The following is a 26,448-nucleotide window of genomic DNA, read 5'->3' as shown; positions in this document are numbered from 1 at the left end:
CAACCATTTTCTACTTTTTTTGCTTAATTCTTTAAGAAATTGTTAAACTTTATTTATAATACAAGTGCTTAGGGATTGATTGGATCTAGAGGTTACATTTAAGGAGTTAATAGGTAAGAAAGACTTAGCTAAATAGAAGCTGTAAGTAGAAACCTCAACAGCAGTGAGCAAAGGTCTGATACTAACTAGAACAATAGAAGATGTGGGACAATCTTCACTAGAGAAATCATTTCCGGCCCAATATTCACTAGAGAAATCATTTTCCGACCAATCTTCACTAGAGAAATCATTTCCCGCCCAATATTCACTAGAGATTTCATTTCCCATCCAATCTTTATAAGTAAGGTCCTCGTCTGGTACCTTGTGACATGGGTTGCTTCCCAAAAATTTGAGTAAGAAAAATCAACTAAGACGGTTTGAAAACACAATGACCTCAAAATAGTGGAAGGTGAAGTTGTGGGTTGATGCTGGGAAAACTGACTTTCAAACAAGTGAAAGCTCAGTGTTGTGTTGTGGTGGTTGATCATAACAACTGGTGGCGTTTTTGAATGTTGTAGTTGCTCTTTAATCTTTTGAAAATCCCTAATGCTATATGTACAAAGAATTTTTGACAAGATTCTTGACAAAATGTCATTTGAACGGTTCCGATTAAAGTCAAACTTTGAAAAGCTTTGATCAATTTTTATCTTTTAGTGAAAAAAGTCATTAAGTCACAAATTTTGTCAAGGACCTTTTAGTGAAAAAGGTATCTCTTTGGATGGATGGATCTTTTAGTGAAAAAGTCATTAAGTCACAAATTTTGTCAAGGCATCTTTTAGTGAAAAAGGCATCTCTTTTTTATTAGGGAGGTAAGCGAAATCCCTAAACAACTTATTCTTGTTAGACAAACTCACCTCATCAGGTAAATCACCTCTCTAATGAGGTTGACTTGGTCAAAGGTATCAAATTGATATGATGTAGAAACATTTGATGATCTTTATATTGATGAGGGGTCAATATGAAAATTATAGGCATAATCCAACTATTTAATGGAGTTATATTCGCCACTTGAGCTTGACCTCTAATTCTATAGTTTCATTTGACGAATCTCTTCATCACTCACTAGAGAAAGAAAGGAGTCAAGAACCAAGTGAAAGATCATCTCTTCCATAACCAAGAAAACATTATTGATTGATTGGAAGAGATGATTTTCCACTTAGTATTTGACTTTATTGTTTCTATTCTTAACGAGGGATTTAACAAAAAAATTAGAAAATTGGAGGTAAAAGCCTGATTGGGGACCATTATTCTTTTAAATAGTTGGACTATATCCTAGACCAAGTCAGCTTCAATTAGGAGTGGGAAAATGGTCCGGGAACCCGATATCCGGCCCAATCCGCCCGGACCGTTTACACCCGAAATTGATTGCTACCCGAGCCTGGTATACCCGGCCCGAAACTCGTCCGTGAAGATCCGCCCGCTACAACCCGCCCGTTAGCTACCCGAAGGCTGCTACCCAAACATTTCATACCATATCACCAACACAAGTTTATATGATCCAAAGGTGTGGGACTAAGAGCTTGAGTTACTTAAAATTTTAGCTTTTATTTTGGGATGCAAAGGAAGAGGTAGATATAACTTCCCCTCTTGCTTCTTTTATCTTTATCCCAACAATGTGGGACTAATAGATGAAGTTTATTTAAAGTTTTTGACTTTAAAGAAACATGTCTTCCGAAGCAAATGAGGAGGTTATATATAACATATCTCCTTGCTTCTTTTATTTCTAACTCAAAGTGTGGGACTAAAAGTAGTTTGTTTTGTGATGTTGGCCTTCTTGTATCCTTCCTTGATTAAATATGATACATGGTCAATGGTAAAGTGCATTTCATCTCTTAGTCCCACACCTTTGAGTTATAAATAAAAGAAGCAAGAAGGGTTATTTATATCTCACTTACAAAAGTGGCTCATTTAATATCTTTAGTCCCATATTTTATTGGGACCAAAAACAAAATAAAATCACAAAGCGTAGTTGAAAAAAATTTAAAGGGAAGTAAGGTGACATTATGAACTAAGACATATGACATTATTAGTCTCACATTGTATATTTAGACATAAAGAATGATTGGAGGCTTATTTTTAAGCGAAGGGATGGATGCAAAGTAATTTCCAACTTCGAAATCAATAGTCCCGCATTGTAGATTTATAATAATTAGAAAGTGGTTGGACACTTACTTAAGGGGAAGGGAAGGATGTCATGTTAGTAAGAATTTCTAAAATTATTAGTCCCACCTCTCTTATTTTGAATTAGAGAGAGGTTTGGAATTCTTATACAAGGGTGGGTGGGTGAAGGATAAGTTAAATACTTTGTTCTTCAAGATCACCTGAGCCCGTCCGGCCCGTGACCGTGGAAGCCCGTTCGGGCTGGCGGGCACGGGCGGGCTACGGGCGGGCTACGGGCAGTACGTTTGGGAGATTTGTCCGGCCCGATCCGCCCGAATGTATGGCACGGGCTTGGGTAGCCCGATCTGCCCGAGCCCGACTGAACCCGCCCGATTCCCACCCCTAGCTTCAATAGATCATTTTATGGGCTTAGTTTTGTTTAAGATAACACATGTCTTTGTGACCCCAAGTATGTGAAAAATATTAAGATAACGTCAAAGTTATTTAACAAATTGATTTTAGACATGATTTAGACTCTAAAAAGTTGGTTATATAAATATTCTTCGATTCAATGTTATCTTAATATTGTTCAATAAGCTAGGAAATTGAATTCGACGGGTGACGCATAATTTCTTGAAGAAAATTGGTTCGAGTCTACTGGTTTCAACTCTCGATGGAGTTTCAGGTGCTGGGTCTATTGGTCGAGCTCATTTCTGTGGAAAAAGTTTGTAGCCCGCCAGTATCAACTCCAATTTGAGAAGTTGGACAATCAATTCAAACCCCAAATTCACAGACGAGTTTGCATTTATTGCAGTGAATATCAGAATGGTCAACCCCCAATCCTGATTACTATTTATTTGGCTCGCGGGAATGCAAGGGGAATTCTATTCCCGGAGCAAACCCAGGGGGTTGTTGGGTTTGTGTCTTTGTGATTTCCATTCTCGGGAATGTTTTGTTTTAATATTTATAGACCAAATTATCCTTAATAAAACATTAGAGTTACTATTATTAAAATCGTCCTCCACATAATATCACAACTAAAAAAATTAAGAACCTAGTTAGCTACCACCATAGCAATTCTTTCTCTCGCTCGAACGTAAACTCTCTCATCCTCTCTCTAGTTTTTTTTCCTTTTCTATTATTCTTTTTTCATTCCAATCGATTTCATAATGTTTAAAACGAAAAGATTTTAGTCGAGACCTTTATTTATTTTAAACAAATATTTAAATACTACTTAAATTGGTGTATCACGTTACTATTTCATATCTACAAATTTGAATAGATAGTAACGATCAAAATATATAACAAAGTTGATGTTTTATTTATGTAGTTTAAGGATAATAGGACTTTCACAAAAAAAATTATTCCGATTCCTAAATGAACCAAATACCAAGTTAGGAATCTATCGGGAATCGAATTCCTATACCTGGTCAAACCAAACATCAAAGTAAATGATCTGATTCCCAAGATTCATGTTATTGAATGCAATTCCCAGGAATCACATTCCATTCTCGCGCGCCAACACATGGCCAAACTGTTTTCTTCTTCATTACTTTATTGCATTGGTTCTTCTATTTGTTTTTGCATTGGCGAATAGGGAAGCTGTGGACTTTATTGCGAATATTCTTCTTCCCTCCCTTTTGACTTCCCCAATGAATTCCACGATTCCCTCATCAGCCAAAGACACTCTTAATTAACTAAAATCAAATCTAGTTACATAAAAAATCGGTAGTACCACATCGAAATACCTATAGTAAATAGATCCGAGTCACCGATATGAGTTCCAGTTTCCTAGTTTGGGTTACTAGGGCTCAAGATTGGGTTTTGTTAAACCGAAATTCTCCATCGAACTACCTAAAAAAATTCAATAACTTTTCACACAAATACATTCAAGTACAGACAAAAATGACTGTTGGAAGTTCTTCAATGAACCTTTTAAGAAACCTCAACCAAAATAATAGAGCTTTGAGAATAGAGTAATCAAATGGTTTTTCCAAATCTAGGAATTTTGAGTTGTTTCTGTTAGTCGATAATTATATTCCACAATATTATCGGTCCATTATTGTATATTCTCTATATTTCCTTCCGTAATTATCTCGATGTATATTTAGCTATTTCCGTATTTAACCCATTCCATTGTAACTATATATACACATTGTGATCAATGAAATAAGCAAGGGTTTACATTACCTTACATGGTATCGAGCTTTCTAGGGTTTGTTTTCGATCAAACCATTGCCGTCCCATCCCTTCTTGCCAGATCTCGATCGGCTCTTTCAACCCTCCATTCTTCCCATGGCCGACAAAGCTCCTTCTTCATCCAATGAAGCAACCACTCACAAATCACTTGACCCAGTTTATACGGTATCAAACATTCAACATAAGGTACGTATCCTTGATGGTACAAAAGTTTCATATTCCTTATGGGTTAAACTGTTTACTCTCCATGCAAAAGGTTACAATGTTCTTTGTCACATCGACGGTTCGCCGTCACCCGATAAGGAATCTGCCGAGTTTGCTTCATGGGAGACCATTGACTCCATTGTTTTACAATGGATCTATGGTACTCTCTCGGATGATCTACTTGTCCGCGTCATGGCCGATGAATCCACAACATTAGAAGCTTGGTTACGGGTAAAACACCTCTTTAGAAATAACAAAGGACCCCGATCCCAAGCCCTACAACATGAACTAGCCAACCTTACCTTAGCTTCCATGCCTTCACTTGATGCGTATTGTCAAAAGATACGTGACTTAACCGACCAAATATATGCCCTAGATTTTCCCATGAACGATCAACAAAGAGTACTCCATCTCGTTAAGGGCCTTCTCAAGGAATTCGACACTATAGCCTCCATCTTGAATAATTCTTTACCTACTTGGGAAGACGCCATTGACCAACTCAACTCCGAGGCCGGTCGTCTCAAAACACGGGATGCCGTTACCAAAAACCCCGCCATTGCGGCTGCCATACCAACTTCCAACCCAAACCCTAACCACAACCGCAACCCTAACAACAGGCCTAATAACCGTCCAAACTACCGACCCAATAACCAAACCAACCGTAGCCCTTCCTACCACAATACCCGCAACCCACCTAACCCACCCCAACACACCTACAACCGGCCTGTTACCCATCAACCTACATACCCAAACCACCAACATCAACAACCCTATTACCCACCGTATTGGGCTCCTCCATACTGGACTCCACCCCCATGTCCTTACCCTACCCAAAATTGGTCTCAACCTTGGCACCCGCAGGCTCCCCCCCAGTCCCCTAATAACCGTGGCATTCGTCGGTCGGCTCAAGCAAATCTGGCAGAAGTAGATCCCCTTGAACCAACTCAACTTGCTGAAGCTGTTCATGCCCTCTCCGTGGATTCAGATGAAAGTAATGACCCGTGGAAATTTGATACAGGTGCTTCTTCTCATATCTCTTTCAATAAGAATAATATTGACACTTTTTCTACGATTGCACCAATAGCGTCAATAATTGTTGGTGATGGCAATAAACTTCCAGTTATGGGTTCGGGACAATCCACCCTTCACTTTGCCTCTAAACCCCTTTATCTTAAAAATATCCTTTTTAATCCCAACATTGTCAAAAACCTTATTTCTGTTCGTCAATTCAATATTGATAATTACACCTCTATTGAATTTGACCCCTATGGTTTTTCTGTGAAGGATTTCAAGGATGGCACGATCCTGAGTCGTCACAACAGTACGAGTGACCTGTACCCGCTCACCCAATCGACTCGGTCACCCGGGTCAACCTGTTATGGATTTTCTTCGTTTGAATAAATTTATTTCTTGTAATAAACAGAAGAGCTCATCTCTCTGTCGGGCCTGTCAGTTGTCGAAACATAAACGACTACCTTTTTCTGATTCGAGTACTCATACTTTATGTCCTTTCTCGTTATTACATTGCGATTTATGGACTTCACCTTTGTTAAGTCATGCGGGCTATAAATATTATTTAGTAATTATTGATGACTTTACTCAATACACATGGGTTTATCCCCTCCGTTTTAAGTCGGAAACATACACCAAAATCACTCATTTTCACCAATTCGTCACCACCCAATTTCGCCTACCCATCCAAGCTATACAGTGTGACATGGGAGGAGAATTTGACAACACCAACCTTCACAACTTCTCTTCTCAACATGGCATCCAGCTTCGCTTTTCTTGCCCGCACACATCTCAACAAAACGGCAAAGCAGAGCGCATGATTCGTCGTCTTAACGAAATCATGTTCACCCTTCTCACCCATGCCTCTCTTCCCTCCAACTTTTGGGTTGAGGCCCTCCATACAACCAGCTACCTTCATAACATTCTTCCCACCAAACTGCACCAAAACCGCACTCCCTTGTCCCTCTTGTACCTTCGGGAACCTTCCTACGACCACCTTCGCGTCTTCGGAAGCTTATGTTACCCCAACACCTCGGCCACTCGGCCCAATAAACTCACCCACCGAGCCACCCCGTGTCTCTTCCTCGGCTATCCGGCCAACTTCCGCGGTTATCGTTGTCTTGAACTCTCCTCGGGCAAAACCATCTTCTCTCGTCATGTCACCTTCGACGAGACCAGTTTCCCGATGAACAACCCTCAAACACCTCCACCCTCCCACGATTTTCTCGACCCCAATCCCCTTCTCTTTGACCCAACCTATTTTACCTCTATCCAACCCACTGCCCGATCCTCATCCGACCAACCAAACCCGGACCGAAACCCTACCCCACCCAACTCCGCTCCACAACCAACCCAACCCACTCCCTCCACCTCCTCATCCACCCCACCCATCGACCACACTGTCCCACCTGACCCCTCCCCCAACCCATCCGCAACTCCACCGCAACCCGGACTGTCCCACCAAATGCAAACTCGCTCACGTTCGGGCATCTTCAAACCCAAACTTCCCTACTCCCTCCATACCCGTACCTCACCCACCATGTCACCTCTACCGAAATCCCATCTAACCGCCCTATCCGATCCTAACTGGAAACTTGCCATGACCGACGAATATGAAGCTCTATTGGCCAACAATACGTGGGAACTTGTCCCTCGACCACCTGATGTCCCGGTTATACGATGCATGTGGCTTTTCAAACACAAGTTTCACGCGGATGGATCTCTAGAACGTCATAAGGCCCGTTTGGTAGTAAATGGGAAAAGCCAAACAGTGGGTGTCGACTGTGATGACACATTCAGCCCGGTTGTCAAACCCACCACCATTCGCACGGTGCTAAGTCTTGCTATTTCGCGTGGTTGGTCGACTCATCAACTTGATGTTAAAAACGCGTTTCTACATGGGCACCTGAAGGAAACCGTATACATGTTTCAACCCCCTGGGTTCACCTCCACAACCAATCCCAAATTTGTATGCAAACTTAAGAAATCTTTATATGGTCTAAAGCAAGTTCCACGAGCTTGGTATCAGCGTTTTGCAGGTTATCTACTTAAGTGTGGCTTCAGGAGCAGTGTCTGCGACACATCCCTTTTCATCTATCACCATGGGGACCAGATGGCTTATCTGTTACTGTATGTTGACGACATTATTTTGACTGCCTCCAGCGATCAACTGCTGCAGAACATCATTAAGTCACTTACTGCTGAATTCAAAATGACTGATCTGGGGACTCTACATCATTTTTTGGGTATTGCTGTAACCAAACAAGCTAACGGGTTATTCCTATCTCAATCAACTTATGCAGCTGATATTTTATCTCGAGCAAACATGTCTAACTGCAAACCCGCTAGCACCCCTGTCGAAGTCGGATCTAAACTTAGCGCCGACAGCGGCCCCACTTTTACAGATGGTTCTTTATACAGGAGTTTGGTCGGGGCTTTACAGTATCTCACGATTACCAGACCCGACATCGCCTACGCCGTGCAACAGGTTTGTCTATTCATGCACGCTCCTCGAGAACCACATTTTCAGTTTCTGAAACGGATCCTTCGCTACATTAAAGGCACCTTAGATCAAGGTTTACTACTTTCCCCGTCGTCTTCCACAGAATTGACTGCCTTCTCTGATGCTGACTGGGGTGGGTGCCCTGACTTTCGTCGTTCCACCTCCGGTTACTGTGTTTATCTTGGATCCAACTTGATCTCCTGGTCTTCTAAGCGACAATCCAGTATTTCAAGATCCAGCGCCGAAGCCGAATATCGCGCCGTGGCAAACACCGTTGCAGAACTTAGCTGGGTTCGTAATATTCTACTGGAATTACATATCCCTGTTCGCCACGCCTCCATCATCTACTGTGACAACATCTCGGCTGTTTACCTCTCCGACAATCCAGTTCAACACCAGCGCACAAAACATATCGAATTGGATATCTATTTTGTCCGGGAAAAGGTCCGTCTTGGATCCGTCACAGTCCTCCACGTCCCTGCTGATTATCAATATGCCGACATCTTCACCAAAGGCCTGCCGAAGCATTTGTTTCACCGTTTTCGATCCAGTTTATGCCTTCGGTCTTCTACGGCTCAAACTGCGGGGGCGTGTTAGCCGATAATTATATTCCACAATATTATCGGTCCATTATTGTATATTCTCTATATTTCCTTCCGTAATTATCTCGATGTATATTTAGCTATTTCCGTATTTAACCCATTCCATTGTAACTATATATACACATTGTGATCAATGAAATAAGCAAGGGTTTACATTACCTTACAATTTCTCACAAATTTGATGGATATTGAGAGAAATGAAGATAAATTTTTTTTGATGAGATTGAAATGAAGATAATTGATAACTATATATTCAAAAGAAATTTTTAACAAAAATGGTTTTCAACTACTAGTTTGGGGACCCTCAATGACCATATTAGGTTGGGATCTCCTATTTAAAGGGCATCCACCCCCAATTGATTTTATCCTTTATTCTCTATTTTTTATCATCTCTTCTCTATCCTTCAAACTTGATCCATTTTTTATTCTTATTCAATAGTTAATTCAAACACTGATTTTAATGATAATGATAATTTTTTGGATAGGTTAAATATGAGTCATAGAGTGGGGAAAGTTCCCAACACAGACCACTTAGTAGAAAAGCAAACAATAAAAAATTAAAGACAAAAGTGGGGAAAGTTCCCAACAAAAATTACTTGGAAGAAAAACAAGCAAAGGAAAAAAAAAATAAGGCAAAAGTGGGGAAAGTTCTTCATCCTTTATTATGACATCTGAGTTTTGAGATAAGAAAGAAGCGTGGGAAGACGAGAGAAAAAGACTTCTTTAAGAACTGATATTGTAGCAAGGAGAAAATCTTGAATTTCAGCAGATGCAGTTATGGGTAGACTTGATGAACCAAGACACACATAACATGTCTCCAATGAACTTGGATGATGCAGCGAAGTTGTGCGCGCGAATTTGATAATAAATGAACATTAATTGTCGTATAGTTTAATATGTTTTTTTTTCTTATTTTATTAGTTGTTCTAACTGTGTATTAACTTGAATGAATTTAAATTGCAACATTTTAACAAGTCAATACTTTAAAATTGTGTGGGGAGACCTCTATTTGACAATCCATATTGGAATTAAAAAATTCAAGAGCTTCCAAAATTTCTCAGGCTTCCAAATTAAAATTGAGCAACCCCGTCATATTGGGTTTGCTCTAACTACCCCTCTGTCGTGTTCACAACATAGGCAAGGAAGTTTGAAAAGGGATCAGGGTTTTTTGAGGAGAGAGAGAGTCTGGGCTGACGTCACCAGGCGATCCTCTATCTCTCCTTTCTTGCAACCCTAAATCTCATCCACCCCCAAGATCTCACTAATCGAAAATCCAAACAAGTTAATCCTAACAGCTCAAGACTCTAAACAGAATCTATTGTTCTAGAAATAAGCAAATCCACTAACCACCTTCAAGAATTCCTTTAATGCAAACAAGGGCAGGTTAAAGGAACTCAAGAAGAGAATAATCAAGAGGCCATAATAACAGGTAACAAAGCTTTCAAGGAGTGATCTAAAGAATAACCCGCAGATTCAGTGGATTCGATCTCCTCGGAAAGGAGCTAAAAGAGGAGATCAAGGAAAAATCAGCTAAGTACCTTTAAACATTCTTCTCTTTACATCTGTCTTGATTTAATTAGTGTAATTAATATGTGGTATAACTAATCCGACTTCCAAGACGGGCTACTCATTATAACCTCACGCATGCGCCGGATTCCAAGGGATAGCAGGCGCTCGGCCTTCCCTCTCTGGTTTCCATCCTTTTCATCTTCCAAGTGGTTTATTTTCGGTAGGGTTCTTCGAGAAGGTCGGCTTGCAGGGAATTCACTCTTACACGTGGGTAACATTCAATAGAAAGATCATTAATTAGGCTCTCTCTCGACATCCAGAGGCCTTATCATATACCCTCTCAACCCCACTTTAAAGTAGTTAAGTACTACATATCCGATCAGAGAAGGTCACTCCTCACCCTCTGGTTTCTCTTCCTTTCTCTGATGTCGTCTAACCCTCGAGTTAACCTTGAAGAGCTCTCTCAGTTGATGTCGATCCAACTTAGTCTCTCTGACTATGGTAAGTTGACAATCAACTATCCAAAGCCTTCAGAGATCAAGCAACTCCCTGTCATTTCGTCTGGTTTTCTTGCTCGACTTTGTTGCCAATATGACTATGGAATTGGCTTCATACGAAAGCATCTATCTGCACAGTCTAGATTCTTTAGAGAAAGTCGTATCACTCCCTCTGCTACTGGCCCTAACCACTTCATGATTAAGCCGAGGAACCTGATAGCTCTTAATGAAATCAATCAAGGTCGACCATGGGTTATCCGAGGCTATTTAGTGGTTATGCAAGAAGTCGACTTTCCTTTTCATGGCGAGGTCCCTGCTTTAATGCTCGAACCTATGTGGTGTAGTCTTTCAGGTTTGCCTTCGTCCATCCAGAATCGCCATGATCTTGAAATAATCTTTTCTTGCATGGGATTCATAATGCAAATTCAACCCCGTAATTTTAGTAAGGTTACAAATACCAGTCTAAGGATTCAGTTTATGTACGATGTACGTACACCTCTGCTAGCCACTCTCAACTCAATCTTTACGGATGGAGGTAAGCCTATCAATTTTAGCTATCTCAAATTTCCTAAGGCTATTTGTCATAAGTGTAGGATAGTAGAGCATCCCCTTAACCCTTGCATTCAACCTCAAGACCATCTAAACAGTGTCCCTATGGAGGTTAATTTTGTAGCCCATGGTCCTGCGGAGAACTGGGCTCTCACTGTGGTTCCTCCTAATATAGCTCCCTCCAACCCTATTCCTCCCCATGAAATATTTAAGCAAAAAGGGAAAAGGAAGGACTTAGATAAACTGATTGATGTTAAAATTGAAGTTGATGAACATCATCAGTTTATGAGCAAGAAGTTTAAGGAACACAGTTTGGGTAGGAGTTTATCTTTTTCGGGTTATCTTCATGGATGGAATTCGGGTCAATCTTCAGGGTCTTCCTCCTTCACTGGTTATGGTCCTCCTAGTTGGTACACTCCCCCCCCCCCCCCCCAGAGTCGATCGATAGTCAGGAAGAGCGTCAGAGACACATCTTTGCTGACTCACTCTTGGAATCCTCGAGGCAATTAATGGAAAACATAAGCGAAGGGAATAATGAGTAGTCTGTGTCTTGGTTCGGATATTAAGCTTGTTTATTTTGTTATTAGTTTTGAATAATAGGTTTGTTTAAGTGATGAACTGCAATTAGTTTCTTGTTATTTCTCTATCGATACTTGATGATGGAGAACATGTTTAGATTTATCTTGTTTAGATATCTTTAATCATTTTGATGCTGGTGGATGGATAAACTTTATGGTTATTTCATCTGAATGTTAGTACGGTTAAGTTAAGTTAAATTCATGTTAGATATCAATTATATGTTCACTATTTAGTCCTTAAATCTCCAAATATTCTATGATTAGTAGTTAGTATTTTGGTTTTTCCCTGCTATCTTGCCTCCCTGTTTTCTTGGTTTTCTTAGACTTTCGAATTCTGAGAGAGAGGCCTTAGACTACTGGTCACTAGTGTTAATCTCTCCCGTAGGTTCCCTTAGACCCCCAGGCTGCAACACTAGCTTAATTCAGTAGCTACGCTACTTCAATTGCCTCGGTCTGACCTCTCTAGGTGCCTTTAGATCTCATTAGTTGTAGGAGAAGGAGTGCGCCTATATAATTTATATCCTTCTGTCCTTTAATCTTCTAGGTTTTATTCAATTTATCTAATATAGCCCGTCCTTTGAATCCTTAGCAACAGGCCTTAGATAGTTGGGCTTTGTTTAGCCCAGAAGCTAGTGCCTTTAGATCCCAAGGAAACTTTAAGTTCCCATCAGTAGAAAAAGAACTATTAGTCTCTGGTCATTCTTACTGGGTGCCCTTAGAACCTCTTTTATCTGTAGACAGAGTGTGCAGATATTATTAGGTCCTAACATCCCAGCTTAGACAATTTAGATAATTTTAGATATCGACCCACCAACATCAAGTGTTTTAGTAGTCCCATTCGATGAAAAACCTCGGACCCTCTGTGCTTAGTTGGAACGTAAGAGGCATTACCTCGTTTAGTACTCGCAAACACCTCATAAGCCAGATTAACAAGTATAACCCGGATATCATTTTCTTAGCCGAAACTAAGACGAAATCTTACAATATCAATAAATACATAAAAATTAATAAACACTATGATCACTTCTTCGTGGAGCCGACCAATAAATCCGGGGGTCTTGCGATGTTCTGGAAACACAACGTTACTATTAAAATCCTTTACTCGGATAACAATATGATTCATGTGGAAAGCCATAATAACAAAGATAATTCTGACTATGTCATTACAGGTTTTTACGGCTGCCCATATCATAAAAATAAACTTAAACCTTGGAAAACGTTAAACACACTTAAAGTTCAGGATGAGACCCCTTGGCTAGTCATAGGGGACCTAAATGTAATCCTGGATAATCAGGATAAAGAAGGTGGTAAGGCGACTTCGAACTCTAATACTTACAAGATTCAATCCTATATTAACAACCTTAACCTAACAGATATGGGATTTAAAGTTCATCCTTACACGTGGAATAACAGACAATTTGGAGAAAACTTCATCCAAGAAAGATTAGATAAAGCCCTAGCTAATCTTCCCTGGCTCCAAAACTTTCAACTTTCTAGTATCTCTCACCTAGAATCAGTTGGTTCTGATCACTTACCCATTCTTCTGGCCGACACAGACTTAAGCTGCAACAAACCTAAACCTTTCAAATTTGTTCGTACCTGGATGTCTCACCCTGATTGCCACAAGTTTATTTCGGACAAATGGACTAATCATAGTAACATTCAAGTAAACCTGAAAAATCTAAGCAGACATCTAACGAATTGGAATAAAACGGTCTTCGGTAACATAGAAAACAACATCAAAAAACTAATCACAAAGCTCAACAATACTACTAATAAAAAAGAATTTAAACTTACAAACCAACAGCTGGAAGACCTTTATAAACTTCAAGAATCCTTATGGAAAGAAAGTCTAGAAACAACTTTCTTTCGGTAGGGGATAAAAACACCAAATTCTTTCACTCTCAAGCCATCCAGCGCAATTGGACGAATAAAATTATAGCTATTAAAGATACTGACGGAGAGTGGCATGAAGGTTTAGAGGACATCCAAGCAGTCTTTACCTCGCATCTTCTCAATACTAGTACTTCTCAGGGCCACAACCCTAATCATTCCATTCTTAATCTTTTCCACCAAACTGTTACGCTGGAACAAAATATAGAGCTTTCTAGAGTCCCTGATCAGGAAGAGATTAACAGTGCTATTAGTAGTCTTAAGAAAGAAGCGGCTCCGGGCCCCGACGGTTATCCCCCATTCTTTTTTCAATCTAACTGGGACACGGTAAGCCCTAACATTTACAGCTTAGTCCAAGAATTTTTTAGGTCGGCTGAGCTTCCTCAAGACACCAATCGTACACATATATGTCTCATCCCTAAAACCACATCCCCTCAAACTCCAGCTGACTACAGACCCATTAGCCTCCTAAACACCACCTACAAGGTAATAACAAAAATTTTGGCTAATAGATTCAAATCCTCGCTTCAAAATATCATCTCCCCTTTTCAAGCTGCATTTATTCCAGGCAGACAAATCTCAGACAATATTATCATGGGTCAGGAAATAATTCATTCTCTCAAGACAATGAAAGGTGCGACGGGCTACTTTGGACTAAAGCTGGACATGTCCAAAGCTTTTGACAGGATTGAATGGAATTTCCTGACGGATATATTGGCGAAGCTGGGGTATTCTGATCATTGGATCAAAATGATTGCCCAATGCGTGACTACTTCCTCAATGGCAGTTTTAGTCAATGGGAGTCCGGGACCTACTTTCTTTCCTTCTAGAGGTGTCAGACAAGGAGACCCCCTCTCCCCATTTCTGTTTACACTCGCTATGGAGGATCTTAGTCGCCTTCTTAAGGAAGAGCAAGATAGAGATAACTTCAAGGGTTTCCCTACTAAGAATCCTAATCTCACTATCTCTCATCGTCTCTTTGCAGATGACTGTATTATTTTTTGTCGCAACTCTCTGGATAATATCCACACCCTCAAAACTATTCTTAATGTCTTTTATAATGCGAGTGGTCAGATGATCAACTACGCAAAATCTAATATTTTCTACTCTAAAAATTCCCACCCAAAATTCAAACGGCTAATCATGCGTTCCCTCAAAGTCAAATATGCTTCCACGTCGGATAAATATCTAGGAGCACAATTATTTATTGGCGCTAATAAGAAGAAGATCTTTAATGATATTCTCCACAAAATAAAAATGAAATTAGATAAATGGAGTCACAGCTTCCTCTCTCAAGCTGGTCGCACTATAGTCATCTCGACAGTAGCAGCGGCCGTACCCCGATACCAAATGCAATTCTTTGCCCTACCCAAGGGCATATGCAAGAGCATTTCGACTTTGCAAAAGTCGTTCTGGTGGGGTAAGTCCAAAGGCATATGCACCAAATCTTGGTCTTCCATATGCCTTCCTAAATTCCTTGGTGGTCTTGGAATTCATTCCCCAGAGCTGGATAATCATGCTATGTTAAGCAAATTAGCCTGGAGAATTAAATCGGAGCCGGATTCTATCTGGGTGAAGCTCTTGAAAGCCAAATACTTCTATAAAACTGATAAACCAGGCCCGGCTAAATCCCATCACTCCTGGATTTGGAAGAATATCACTAAATACCTTAATACCATAGAAAATTATACCATGTGGGAGGTTCATAACGGAAAAAATATAGATATTTGGACCGATAATTGGATTCCCACTCTTCCTACTATTCCTAATAACCAGAATTCTAGCTTAACAAAAGTTTCCCAGCTTATTGACCAAGGTCAATGGAACGAGAACCTTCTTAATAATGAGTTTGATACTGCTACAAAGAATCTTATTTTAACGATCCCGATATCGATCGATAGTGAAGATCAGAGAAAATTGACTCTAACTAAAACAGGTCAATTTAGCGTCAAATCTATGTATCAACACCTGTGCATTAGAATGAATTCTCCCCAACCCCAGTCTCCGAATTGGAATTTTATTTGGTCCATACCGGTTGTTCCTAGAGTTAAACTGTTTCTATGGAAAATTTGTGTTAAAGCCCTCCCAGTCAAGGAGAGGATAAGAAAATATATTGATAATAACCGCACCTGCCCAAACTGTAATGAGATTGAATCCATAGAGCACGCCATACTACATTGCCCCCTAGCAAAAAACATCTGGTTCTACTTTAATATCATATCTGAAAATATAATATCTGTCAAAGACTGGATACTCTCGTGGGAAAGTATTTCGCAAACGGCTTACACGGCCAATAACATTCATTTCGCTACGATTATGTGGAACATATGGAAGACGAGATGCGACCATTGCTTTCAACATGAAATCAATACGCTAGACAAAATTATCTCTATCATTACGACTTTTCCACAAAATCAAACTACGAATCACACTAAAATAAAAAAAGAACAAGGAAAATGGAATCCCCCTGAAACGTCCTTCTTGAAAATCAATGTGGACGCATCTTTTATAGACACACACAGTATTATAGGTATAGGTTTAATCATACATGACAACGACTCTAAATTAGTCGAAGCTGTCTCATACATCTCAAGAAGCAGAAACCCGGAGGAAGGTGAAGCTATTGCAATTCTCAAAGGAATACAATGGGCAGAATCTCATGAATATAAAAGAATCATTATCAAAAGTGACAACATAAATATCATAAAATATCTCCAGAATGGAAAGAATAACATTCAATGGCAATCCCAAATACATATTAATAGCATACTAGAAATAAAAAGGAGGTTGGAAATAATAAAATTCTCATATACGAGCAGGAACTTCAATAAAGCAGCAGACAAGTTGGCTAAATGGGCAAGAAAGAAAAACAGATCGAAGGTTTGGAAACATGTACCTTATTTTCTATGTAAATTATATTGTAATAGAACTCTTATTTCTAGCTAATTAAGATATTCCTTTTCAACAAAAAAAAAAAGGCAAGGAAGTTGCCTAACAGGTCATCAAAGGAGTACTTTTACTATTTTCGCGAGATATTAGAGCATCTCCAATGCAACACTCAACTTACAAAACTCAATATGAGTATATGACACATAGAACTACTTGAGTTTTTGACAAAAAACACTCTCCAATGCAACACTCAACTAGAGTCTCAATATGATGTGGCAACAATAAATATTGAGATACTCAAAAGAAAACTCAATTGTTGAGTTTTCTTTTGAGTATCTCAACATTTATTGTTGTATCTCAATTGGTCCACATCAACATTTTATATATTAAAATAAGAACCAAAAGTAAATCTAAAGTAAATGTTGAGGTTTTGTAGTGGTCATTGGAGATGAATTTTGAATTGAGTATCTCAATAGTACAACCTAAGAAAGAGAAACTCAACTCATACTTGACGCATTGGATTAATTGAGTTTTTGTTGAGGGTTGCATTGGAGATGCTCTTAGTTGAATTTAGAAAGAAAAAGAAATAAATTTGATGAAGTGAAGATGGTGATATCCGTAACTCGGCTGCAATCCAACAGAAAAGAAAAATTATGTGAGATTTGGATGGAAGGTTGGTTAAGTTAAAACATTAGATTTGGTATAGTTAGATCAAACTCAAAATGTCATGTGCCTTATCTGCTTGCATTGCTCCTAACCCAAACATGTTCTTAAAAGGATTGTCTTCAGCAACATTGCTCGAGTGGCAATGTTTATTAAAATTCCCATTAAAGTTTTACCATTCATTTTATTTTCTTTTTGTACTAATCAAGTCAATAACAAGAATACTTTTAGATCAGTATCCTCTGGAAAAGAACTTGATTGATTTTCTTCTTTTTTTTTGCTTGATAGTCTAAACTTTAAATCCTTGATCTCTTTTTTTTTTTTTTTTTTTGTTGAAAGGTCAAACTTTAATCAATGATGGAACTTCTAATGGAGATAGCAGAGAAAATCTACACAAACGACAGCAAGACCTACCTCAGTTCATACTACAATATGAAAACTAAAAATGGAGGAAGTATGTAACTATCAAAAACTACAATTGGGAAACCAGTGTACTATTATGGCTCACAGCACACAGATCTCATGAGCTCTGGGGTTTCTCAAATATCCGGCGAGAGTTAAAGCAACACCAACCTGAAACTCCAAAGTTCACTACTTCTAAAGAGATCAAGGCAACTATGCAGATATAGTTATGTATTAGTGAATAGGAGAAGGTGGAAGAACTCGGGAAGAAGAAATAGTTGGAGAAGAATGATGAAATAGCAGTCACGCCCGAGTCGTGATCGTGTCAGTCATTGGTTTGCGAAAGCATTCAGTCTACTTCACAACAAAATCTAACATCAATTATCATTATTTTTCACATGGATTGTCCAAAGCAAGAACAAAAATGGAAAACATTATTTGAAGTGAGCAACTTGTTTTTTTCTTTCATAGTAGCAGACAATACAAGTAGGTTGGGCAAAGAAACTAGTTCACCTGAGCCGTCTGAGCAAAAACAAATTAGTCCTCTCGAACTTCTTCTGGCTTCTTCTCCTTTGATCTGATATACCACCAACCAAAAGCAGCAAGTCCAGTTATAGTACCAGCAAGAACTGCATAGTTTCGGTTTTTGTCAGTTGATACACTTGCTGTAGCAGAGGTTGAGTTACTAACAGGTTTGGCATCGGCAACAGCTCCTCCAGTGCTTGCTGCTTGTTCTTCTGGTTTTGGACCCTGAAAGAATGAAATGACGCACCAGAGATGTCAAAGTAAACATTCTTTTTTAAAAAAAATAAGTGAATTCTTGTAAATTACACAGATATAGACAACGAAATGGTAATTTTGTGCCTGCAACCTCCTACAAGGGGATTTAGGAAGATGCAAAACCACTGAAACATGAAATTATGTATTAAATAATGATAAAATGAATGTTGAACGAACTGTATTGAGGTTTGCTTGTCGATGTTGAGTAGGAGGAACTCACATAAGGTGAATGGACATTTAGAATTTCAGGCCAATAAGTGGAAAAGTGAGAATTCAGTGTGGGTCCATCCGATGTGTAAGAATTATATATTGTGCACCCAATTCACAGAGTGTTAATGGTAACGTTCATGTCTTTTCCCCCAAATCTTACATATTTCTGTCAAGAACTCCATATATAAGATATATTCATTGTAACGTCTCTTTGTCCCTATCATTTTCTTTTTCCACCATTCACATTCCCAAGAGCAAATAACTTTGCGCCATAGCAGGCGTAGGATGCTCGTCCCATACTAGGACTTACCAGAGCCAAAATAAAATAAAAGGTGGACAGAATCATACCTTGTGTGCAAGCTTCTCCAGCTTCTCCTTCTCAAGTTTCTGAAGAACAATTACATGAACTCTTTTAGCTAATGAGAACACTGTGTGCAAGATAAAAACTGAGGCAATTGACATTCATGAACCTTCTCCCTACAACGACTCACTTAAAAGTCAAGACTTGAGAACGGCCAAGTATATTACATAACTAAATTTTAGAAGGGAAGTTTTAAAGGGGCCCCCCATTCTTGTTAAAAGGGCCCCTCTTGTGAATTCGGTTCGAGCTCACCGAATTCACAATACGGTACGAGTCCACCGCAATCACAAAATAGGCTATTGGAGTAGAAATTCGGTGGGCTATGACCGAGAGGTCTCTTGTACAATCAGTGGGCTCGGGCCGAAAATTCTCTTGTGAATTCGGTGGGCTCGTACCGAATTCACATGGAAGGGCCTTTTAACAAGAATGGGAGGACCCTTTAAAACTTCCCATTTTAGAATGTACTTCGAGATCGATATGTTTTCAGAAAGATTTGTGCAACACAAGATGCAATAAGCCCCAATTGATGTTCTCAATACTATATTATGAATATAGACCAAAGTGAGCAGCGCTTATCATTTCTTTTAAAATTCTAAATCATTCACTGGTCCTTTCTGTGGCACAGGAAGACATCTTACATCTAAGAAATAATATCAGGTGAAAGAAATCGAATAAATGCTAATCTGGAGACCAATTTTTGGTTCTACAAAAGGAACGACCAATTCTGGATATTGCTTTTCAGAAATACTTGCTATGGTCAATGTTTGAAAAGACGCTTGAGGCACGCCTCGAGGCGGAAACTCAATTGTATGCATCAGAACTTAAGCCTCTCTAGACAGTAGACGGGCATACCGATCAACAGTAGTTAGTCGTACACCATGGTAAAGAATATAAAGAACCGTTCATTGGGTACAAGCTATCAATCAACAACAACATTTATCAGCTGTTGTACATCATCATGATCACATAATTGAGAGGCTAATTAATGCGAATAGCCAGGAAAATGATAGGAGAAACCCCTACACTTATACTCGAGCTCTAATAACATTGAACAAGGAAACTAAACTTAATTTTACTACCCACACTCAAATAAATAAAATGGATTATGAACTAAATACTAATTCACTCTTCTTTTTAACAATAAATCCACGAAGTTAAGTTGTTTCCTAATAATCTGCGAATAAAATCAGCTAAGAACTTGGATTCACATAGGAAAAGTGGTAAAACCTAACTCTCAACCCTAACCCCCAATAAAATAGTTGACGAAATCAGTACCAAAACCCTATTTCCTTATGAAATCAGAAAATTACAATCACAATAGAAATGATCGAATTACATAAATAAAAAACTAGGGACGAATAATAAAGGTGGTCAAAATTGGAGTGAATAAATTAAAAAAGAAAAAGAAAAAAGTGATGAATGAGATGAGAAATGCACCTTGATGAAGATGTTTTCAGCAGCTTTTTCTTCCTCGCTAAGGATTTTTCCACCGGTGGAGAATCTCCTAGTGACGAATCTTGCAGCACTTCTCATCGCCATGGCTTCTTCTTCTTCTCACTGTGTGTTCTTTCTTTCTCTCTCCTCTATTGATTGTTTTGCGCTCCTGCTGCAACAGAAATGAGTTATTATGTCAACTTTCGGAGCAAGTAAAGATTTGTTGGCTAACGGGTAACGCGGGTAACCGGGAAGGAAATTTTTAAGGCGCCTCCAGTCCTTTTCTTTTTTTCTCTTTTTTTTTTGTTGTTAAAGGATATATAATACAATATTAAGATAAACGAGTAGCATTACAATACATATTTGAGACTTACTAGTAAGGAATATTTTTCCATGTCTTCCATCTGTCTTTTCTTCGTGTCCATTTTACTAGTTTGTCTACTTGTGTATTGAGATTTCTATTGATGTGGTTGAATTTGACACTTTGAAGTCCGCTTTTGATATCTTTGATTTTCCTGATGTGGATCGTCAACTTCTATTGGGCTTGTGTCTTGGATTTTTCAGATGTTGAATCAGATTAATGTTAAACTTTCCACTATGACGTGATTATGATTGGTGTCCTTTGCCCATATTAGGTTCTGTAGTATTGCAATAATTTCATGGTTAGATTGTGAGTTATGCACTATCAAACTGGTTCCAATATTCGTCTAGATATTAAGAAATGAAGCATCAACATTAATTTTAACAAAAGGAAGTAAGGGGGGTTGCCATTTTGCCAAATTCATGGTTGACGTAATCGTTTGTACCCTGTTCATCTTTGGAAAGGCCATTATGATATTTATGATAGAGTGAATATTATTTATTGTATGCTGGAAGCAGTGATCACATCTGGTTTTTCATATGTGTCACATAATTGTGACAAAGTGAATATCATTAGCGGTGTAACTGGTTTGAGCTGGGTCCTGCCAAGATAAACCAGATGTTAGTGGATAAAAATTGAATGTTAGTGGATAAAATATTAAAGTGGAACCATATGCTTTTCGCTAAGGGACAATACAATAGTGCATGTTCAATAGTTTCGATTTCCATACAATTCGGGCAGTTATAAATATTTCCTATATACTTTCCTATGCGCTATAAAAGACGTCTCCTTGATGTGTTAAATGTGCATCGACAAATTTGAGGAAAAATTTGTAAAGAAAACAGTTGCCTGTAAAACTTATGATAGGCCTAAAATAGGTCTATTCCCGCAAGTATACGGGGTCAAGTTATAGTAAGTTAGTAAATTCGTGAATCGTCCCAAGGAATAGGTAGGTAACTTCGGATATTGAATGCGGGTTTAACCCAATAATCAAGATGTCAATAGCTAACTTAGACTAAAACACACACCCACCCCACTTATAAATTTGATAATTGATTTGCAAGAAATAAGAAAATAAATAAAACTAACTAAACTATCTAAGTGAGAGGTAAGAGGATATCTAAGGTTATAAAATCCCCCGCATAATTTCACTTTATAAAACAAACACTTAATTACTTAAATCTCTTTTGTATATACTCGGGATCCAATATAATGAACTATTTGGATTCCGGATGATGATGTTCTAGATAAAACAATTTTATAATTACTAATTCTAATTGTCTTCCTTATAGAGGTTCGGATCACTTAACTATTATCCATCATCTAAAAAGCATACTCCATCTAACAATTTAACGAAAGTATGAAATATCTAATTATGAGGCATGAGTAATGGAAAGAAAATCCAATCCATATAGATAAACAATCAATAGACATTAAAGCACATCAAGGGATTTAATTAATCAAGATAAAGTATTACAAAGATCCAAAATGGGTTCATCTACAACCTTAGATGGCTAAGTTAACTATACATGGAATCTAGAGTAACATACATTGGTATTGTAAAGTAAATGAAAATACTAAGAAATTAATGGAAAGAAATCACCAAGAATCTTCAAAATCCATATACTAATGTATCTCCATTTTGTCCAAGATTTGTTCCATTTGTCCTCAAGAATTAGACATTAAAGCACATCAAGGGATTTAATTAATCAAGATAAAGTATTACAAAGATCCAAAATGGGTTCATCTACAACCTTAGATGGCTAAGTTAACTATACATGGAATCTAGAGTAACATACATTGGTATTGTAAAGTAAATGAAAATACTAAGAAATTAATGGAAAGAAATCACCAAGAATCTTCAAAATCCATATACTAATGTATCTCCATTTTGTCCAAGATTTGCTCCATTTGTCCTCAAGAATTTTACTCTAAGAATTCCAAGTAATAGCTATTTTATTGCCACCCAAATAAGAAAAAGAAGGAAAAGGAAGAAATTAGATGTAGAAAGAAGTTAGAAAGAAAAGATGAAGGGGGGTAAAAATGATAGAAGAATATGGAAGAAAGAAGGAGATGACTATTAATGGAAGAATAATGGTGGTAGAGAGGAAGTAGTAGTAGTAGTAGTAGTAGAGAAAGATGGATTGAGAGGGTTTTCAAGTCTACAGAGAAATGATAGAGGTAGAGATTTGTTTATAGATGGGTTGATGGTTAGGGTTTTAGTTGGGTTAAATGGTAAAAAATAAATAAAAGAGAGGGTTATATTTGGAATTATGGGGGTTTAAAATATAAAAAACCCTAAAGCACTAATGACCCGGCGGCTAGGGTTTGCTGGTAAGGATTCGGATGCTACGGTGGAGTGCAGCCATATGAAAATCAAGTCGGCAGCATGGGTAGCCTGTCGGATGAAGGACGCTCGAGACTAGACGACTCAGATTAGGCCACGCGTTCCGGGTCTATCAGACTAAGCGGCTTCGGTTTGCACAGAATCATAAGTAATGGAGCTGAATCTCAGCAGCCGTTGGATCTTGATAACGCAGGAGCAAGCGGTCACGATTAAAACGTTGGAGCGGGGCCACAGAAGTAAGTTGCAGCGCTCCACACTAGATCAGGCTTATAAGGTCCATTTCGATGTTTAGCGGAAACACGGGAATTAGATGAGACGACAACCAGATTGCGCCACGTGTCTCGCAGAATCCCGCACGTCCGAATGTCTACCTAATGTGTCCCACCTGGTCAACAGCATTTGACCCATCTTTGACTTTGCATATTTCACTCATCCGGACTCTGATTTGACTTCCGTTTTCTCCTACAGGCTCGTCTCGACCTCTACTTTTCATCCATGCACTGACCTTGGCCAAATTACCAGAATATCCTTAACTCCAAATGACAAAAATACCCTTTATGTTCGGTTTTTACGGTATTCACACCTAACTCTGCAAAAGACACCTAATCAAGAAAACCAACCATTTTATTATAATAAAGACTCGAAACCGACTAACTTGGCTAAATTAAACGACACAGATGGGACATTTTCATGACCCATTAAACATCCCCAAACATAGATTTTGCTAGTCCTCGAGCAAAACAAAATAAAAGAAAAACCTAACTCACTTTCGGAGGAATCCCAGTTGCATTTAGCATATGCAACAAGCCGTTAAACCCCTAGGTTTGCCCTAGTGGACGAGTGTGGTCTCGTGAGGGTTTCCATAGATGATACCCACAAACATCGATTTTCATTAAAAAAAAAAGGGCCCAACATCCAAATCATAGATAAGCATGGTTCATATAGTGAAGGGTTTAAGCATGTCAAAACATATTGAATCAAGTAAACAAGTTCATGTGAAAGCTAAAGATTTCTTCACTAATGGTCTTACTCTAAAATGCAAGTGTCATACCATAATGAGCACATCTATGTTCTGAAGTCACAAAACCTTGATTCCCAAATTAGTACATTTCGCCTCGACTTCGGCCTCACGGACATACACTACAAAAATGAAATCGCTCAAGAATGGTTCGCTCGTATGTGTGAGTGTGATCACTTAACTAGGACTCAACACATAAAAAAGGGTGAGTATAACATTTTGGAACGAATGATCTTCGAAAATGAATTAGCCACTAAATAGAGTGGGGAAGCTCACTCGCCTTTCTCACCCATTCTACCCTCTAAATATGCCTTCTAAAGTTTAGCGGATACTAGAGATGGATGACGATGGTGGATTCCCGAGAATTTTGACCTCTTCATTATTGTAGAACCTCTTAAGCATCTCAACATTTATTTCTTGCTTCGAATACTTATTCATAAACAAAAACACCAACACATATATACAATCACATCACTCACACAAAAGAGCTAACAAATGCTCAAACATACACAAAAATCACTTTATTTCACTTCTTTTTCTTTTTTTTTCTTTTCATAACACAAATACAATCAACCAAAACAAAATACAACCCACACAACTCTATTCTTGCAATCAACTTTTCATTTCATACTTGTTTTTGACATTCTTCATTCTTTTATCTCATGTCTTCATTCTCGGGATATAAGATGATGGATGGTGATGGAGTATCCGCTTTCCTCTAGTTGGCATTCTCATTGGGTTTCATGGACTACAAGGGCAAGGTTAAATCGCTATCCTAATGTCACTCCTAGTGGCTAAGGAAATTGAGCACACGAGATCAAATGAGCTCTTTTATAAGTTACGAGGTTGAGTAGCTCTTCATTCTACTCAGAGTTAGCGCGGAAGAGTACACTCGAATGGCAATTTAGGCTTTGAGCTCTCACATGAGTTAAGTCTCCACTAATGACTACTTTAGGTCTCTTAGAAATGTTTCTTCTTCACTAAGATGTCACTCACATGGCACAACACAAACACTAAAAGACTCGACTTTCATGCAAAGGCCATTAACAATCACAAAACTCATCAACTCGACACATATGCATCAAAATTCTTAAAACTATCATTAGAATCACATGCAAATCTACTCAAAATGTTCAAAATTTTCAAATTTTGGCTAATTTGAATCCTATTGTCTTCGAAACCCATGGTCATGCATTGGTTATGGTCATATCCCGCATCCCCAAACTTAAAACTAACATTGTCCTCAATGTTCTAAGCATACACTCACCAAAAGATAAAGAGACACATCAATCTAAAGAGAAGAGTGGAGAGATATTATCATAACCGAAGGAGATAAAAGATGATACTACCAAGACTCATGTATAAAGAGGTTCTAAGTTGATGTCAAGCTCGCGCCATCCCCAAACTTGGAACAAACCACGCCTTAGAAGTAAAACATATAAGAATTGCTCCTAAAATATCAACAAATATCATGATAATGAATCACATAAAAGACATGACCACATACAAATCTACCACTAACGTGGGTATACACGATTGCATTGAGCTATGCAATTAGGCTTTGATTCTCTTGATTTCACACAAGAACACGAGTTATGTCTCGTGGAGGGTTTCCAGAGATGATACCCACAAACATCAAGACCCATCTCAATCGACCTAACGATCATAAAGCAAAAGACGAAAGATTTGGGGGTCAACCCAAAGAAAGCTATATACAAATGATAATCGTCTCACAACTATGTACAAACTATAAAGTGCAAGTAAGACGATTGAAGAAAATAAGCCATCCCCAAACTTAGTGGATGCATGGTCCACTAAGTAAGCATAAACATTAGGGGAGACGGCTAAGAAGTCGTCAAAAGGATCGACATATAAGTGAAGGGCTAAGAGGTGGAGTGAAGGTGGAGTAATGGGTAATAAAAATGATTTTGGGAAAAGGTGGAGTGAAGTGAAGGGCAAGAGAGAGATTACAAAATGTTTCTACCCTCTACGTCTCGTGTTTAAGACACGAACACTATATTTCAAAAAAAAAAGTGTATGAGAGATAAATATGATGTGGAGAAAGAAAGACAAAAACTTCTTTGCCACACTTTGGTGTAACGGTTGGACACCCCTCTTAAGTCCATGTGGTCGTGGAATCGAGTCTCGGTGGAAGCAGTTTGCCATCAAGATTTATCCTATATAATTTAGGCTATAAATAATGTAATAATTTGTCGCGCTTTAAGCCTCTTTGTTGTCGGACTTTAGACCTCTTTAATTCTTGATTTAAATTAGGCAGTTATCGTGCTTATTACATCTT

The 26,448-nt window shown here is 38.6% G+C and overlaps 1 protein-coding gene across 1 annotated transcript; it reads right to left on the bottom strand.

Annotated features, from left to right (window-relative positions):
- Positions 1-17,993: 17,993 nt before the first annotated feature.
- On the bottom strand, positions 17,994-20,692 carry LOC147558543 (uncharacterized protein At2g27730, mitochondrial-like). Its single transcript, XM_086660252.1, has 3 exons — positions 20,427-20,692; positions 18,977-19,015; positions 17,994-18,388 (listed from the first exon to the last, which is right to left on the bottom strand). Exons 1-3 carry the CDS (start codon positions 20,526-20,528, stop codon positions 18,176-18,178), a joined length of 354 nt encoding a protein of 117 aa, XP_086516378.1. The 5' UTR covers positions 20,529-20,692; the 3' UTR covers positions 17,994-18,175.
- Between the last annotated feature and the right edge of the window lie 5,756 nt (positions 20,693-26,448).

Source organism: Eschscholzia californica, unplaced genomic scaffold (assembly GCF_041429995.1).
Source record: "Eschscholzia californica isolate CP2 unplaced genomic scaffold, dmEscCali1.0.p SCAF_2, whole genome shotgun sequence".
Classification (NCBI taxonomy): domain Eukaryota; kingdom Viridiplantae; phylum Streptophyta; class Magnoliopsida; order Ranunculales; family Papaveraceae; genus Eschscholzia; species Eschscholzia californica.
The sequence above is the reverse complement of the archived record's forward strand: the minus strand, read 5'-3'. Positions and strand labels throughout refer to the sequence as shown.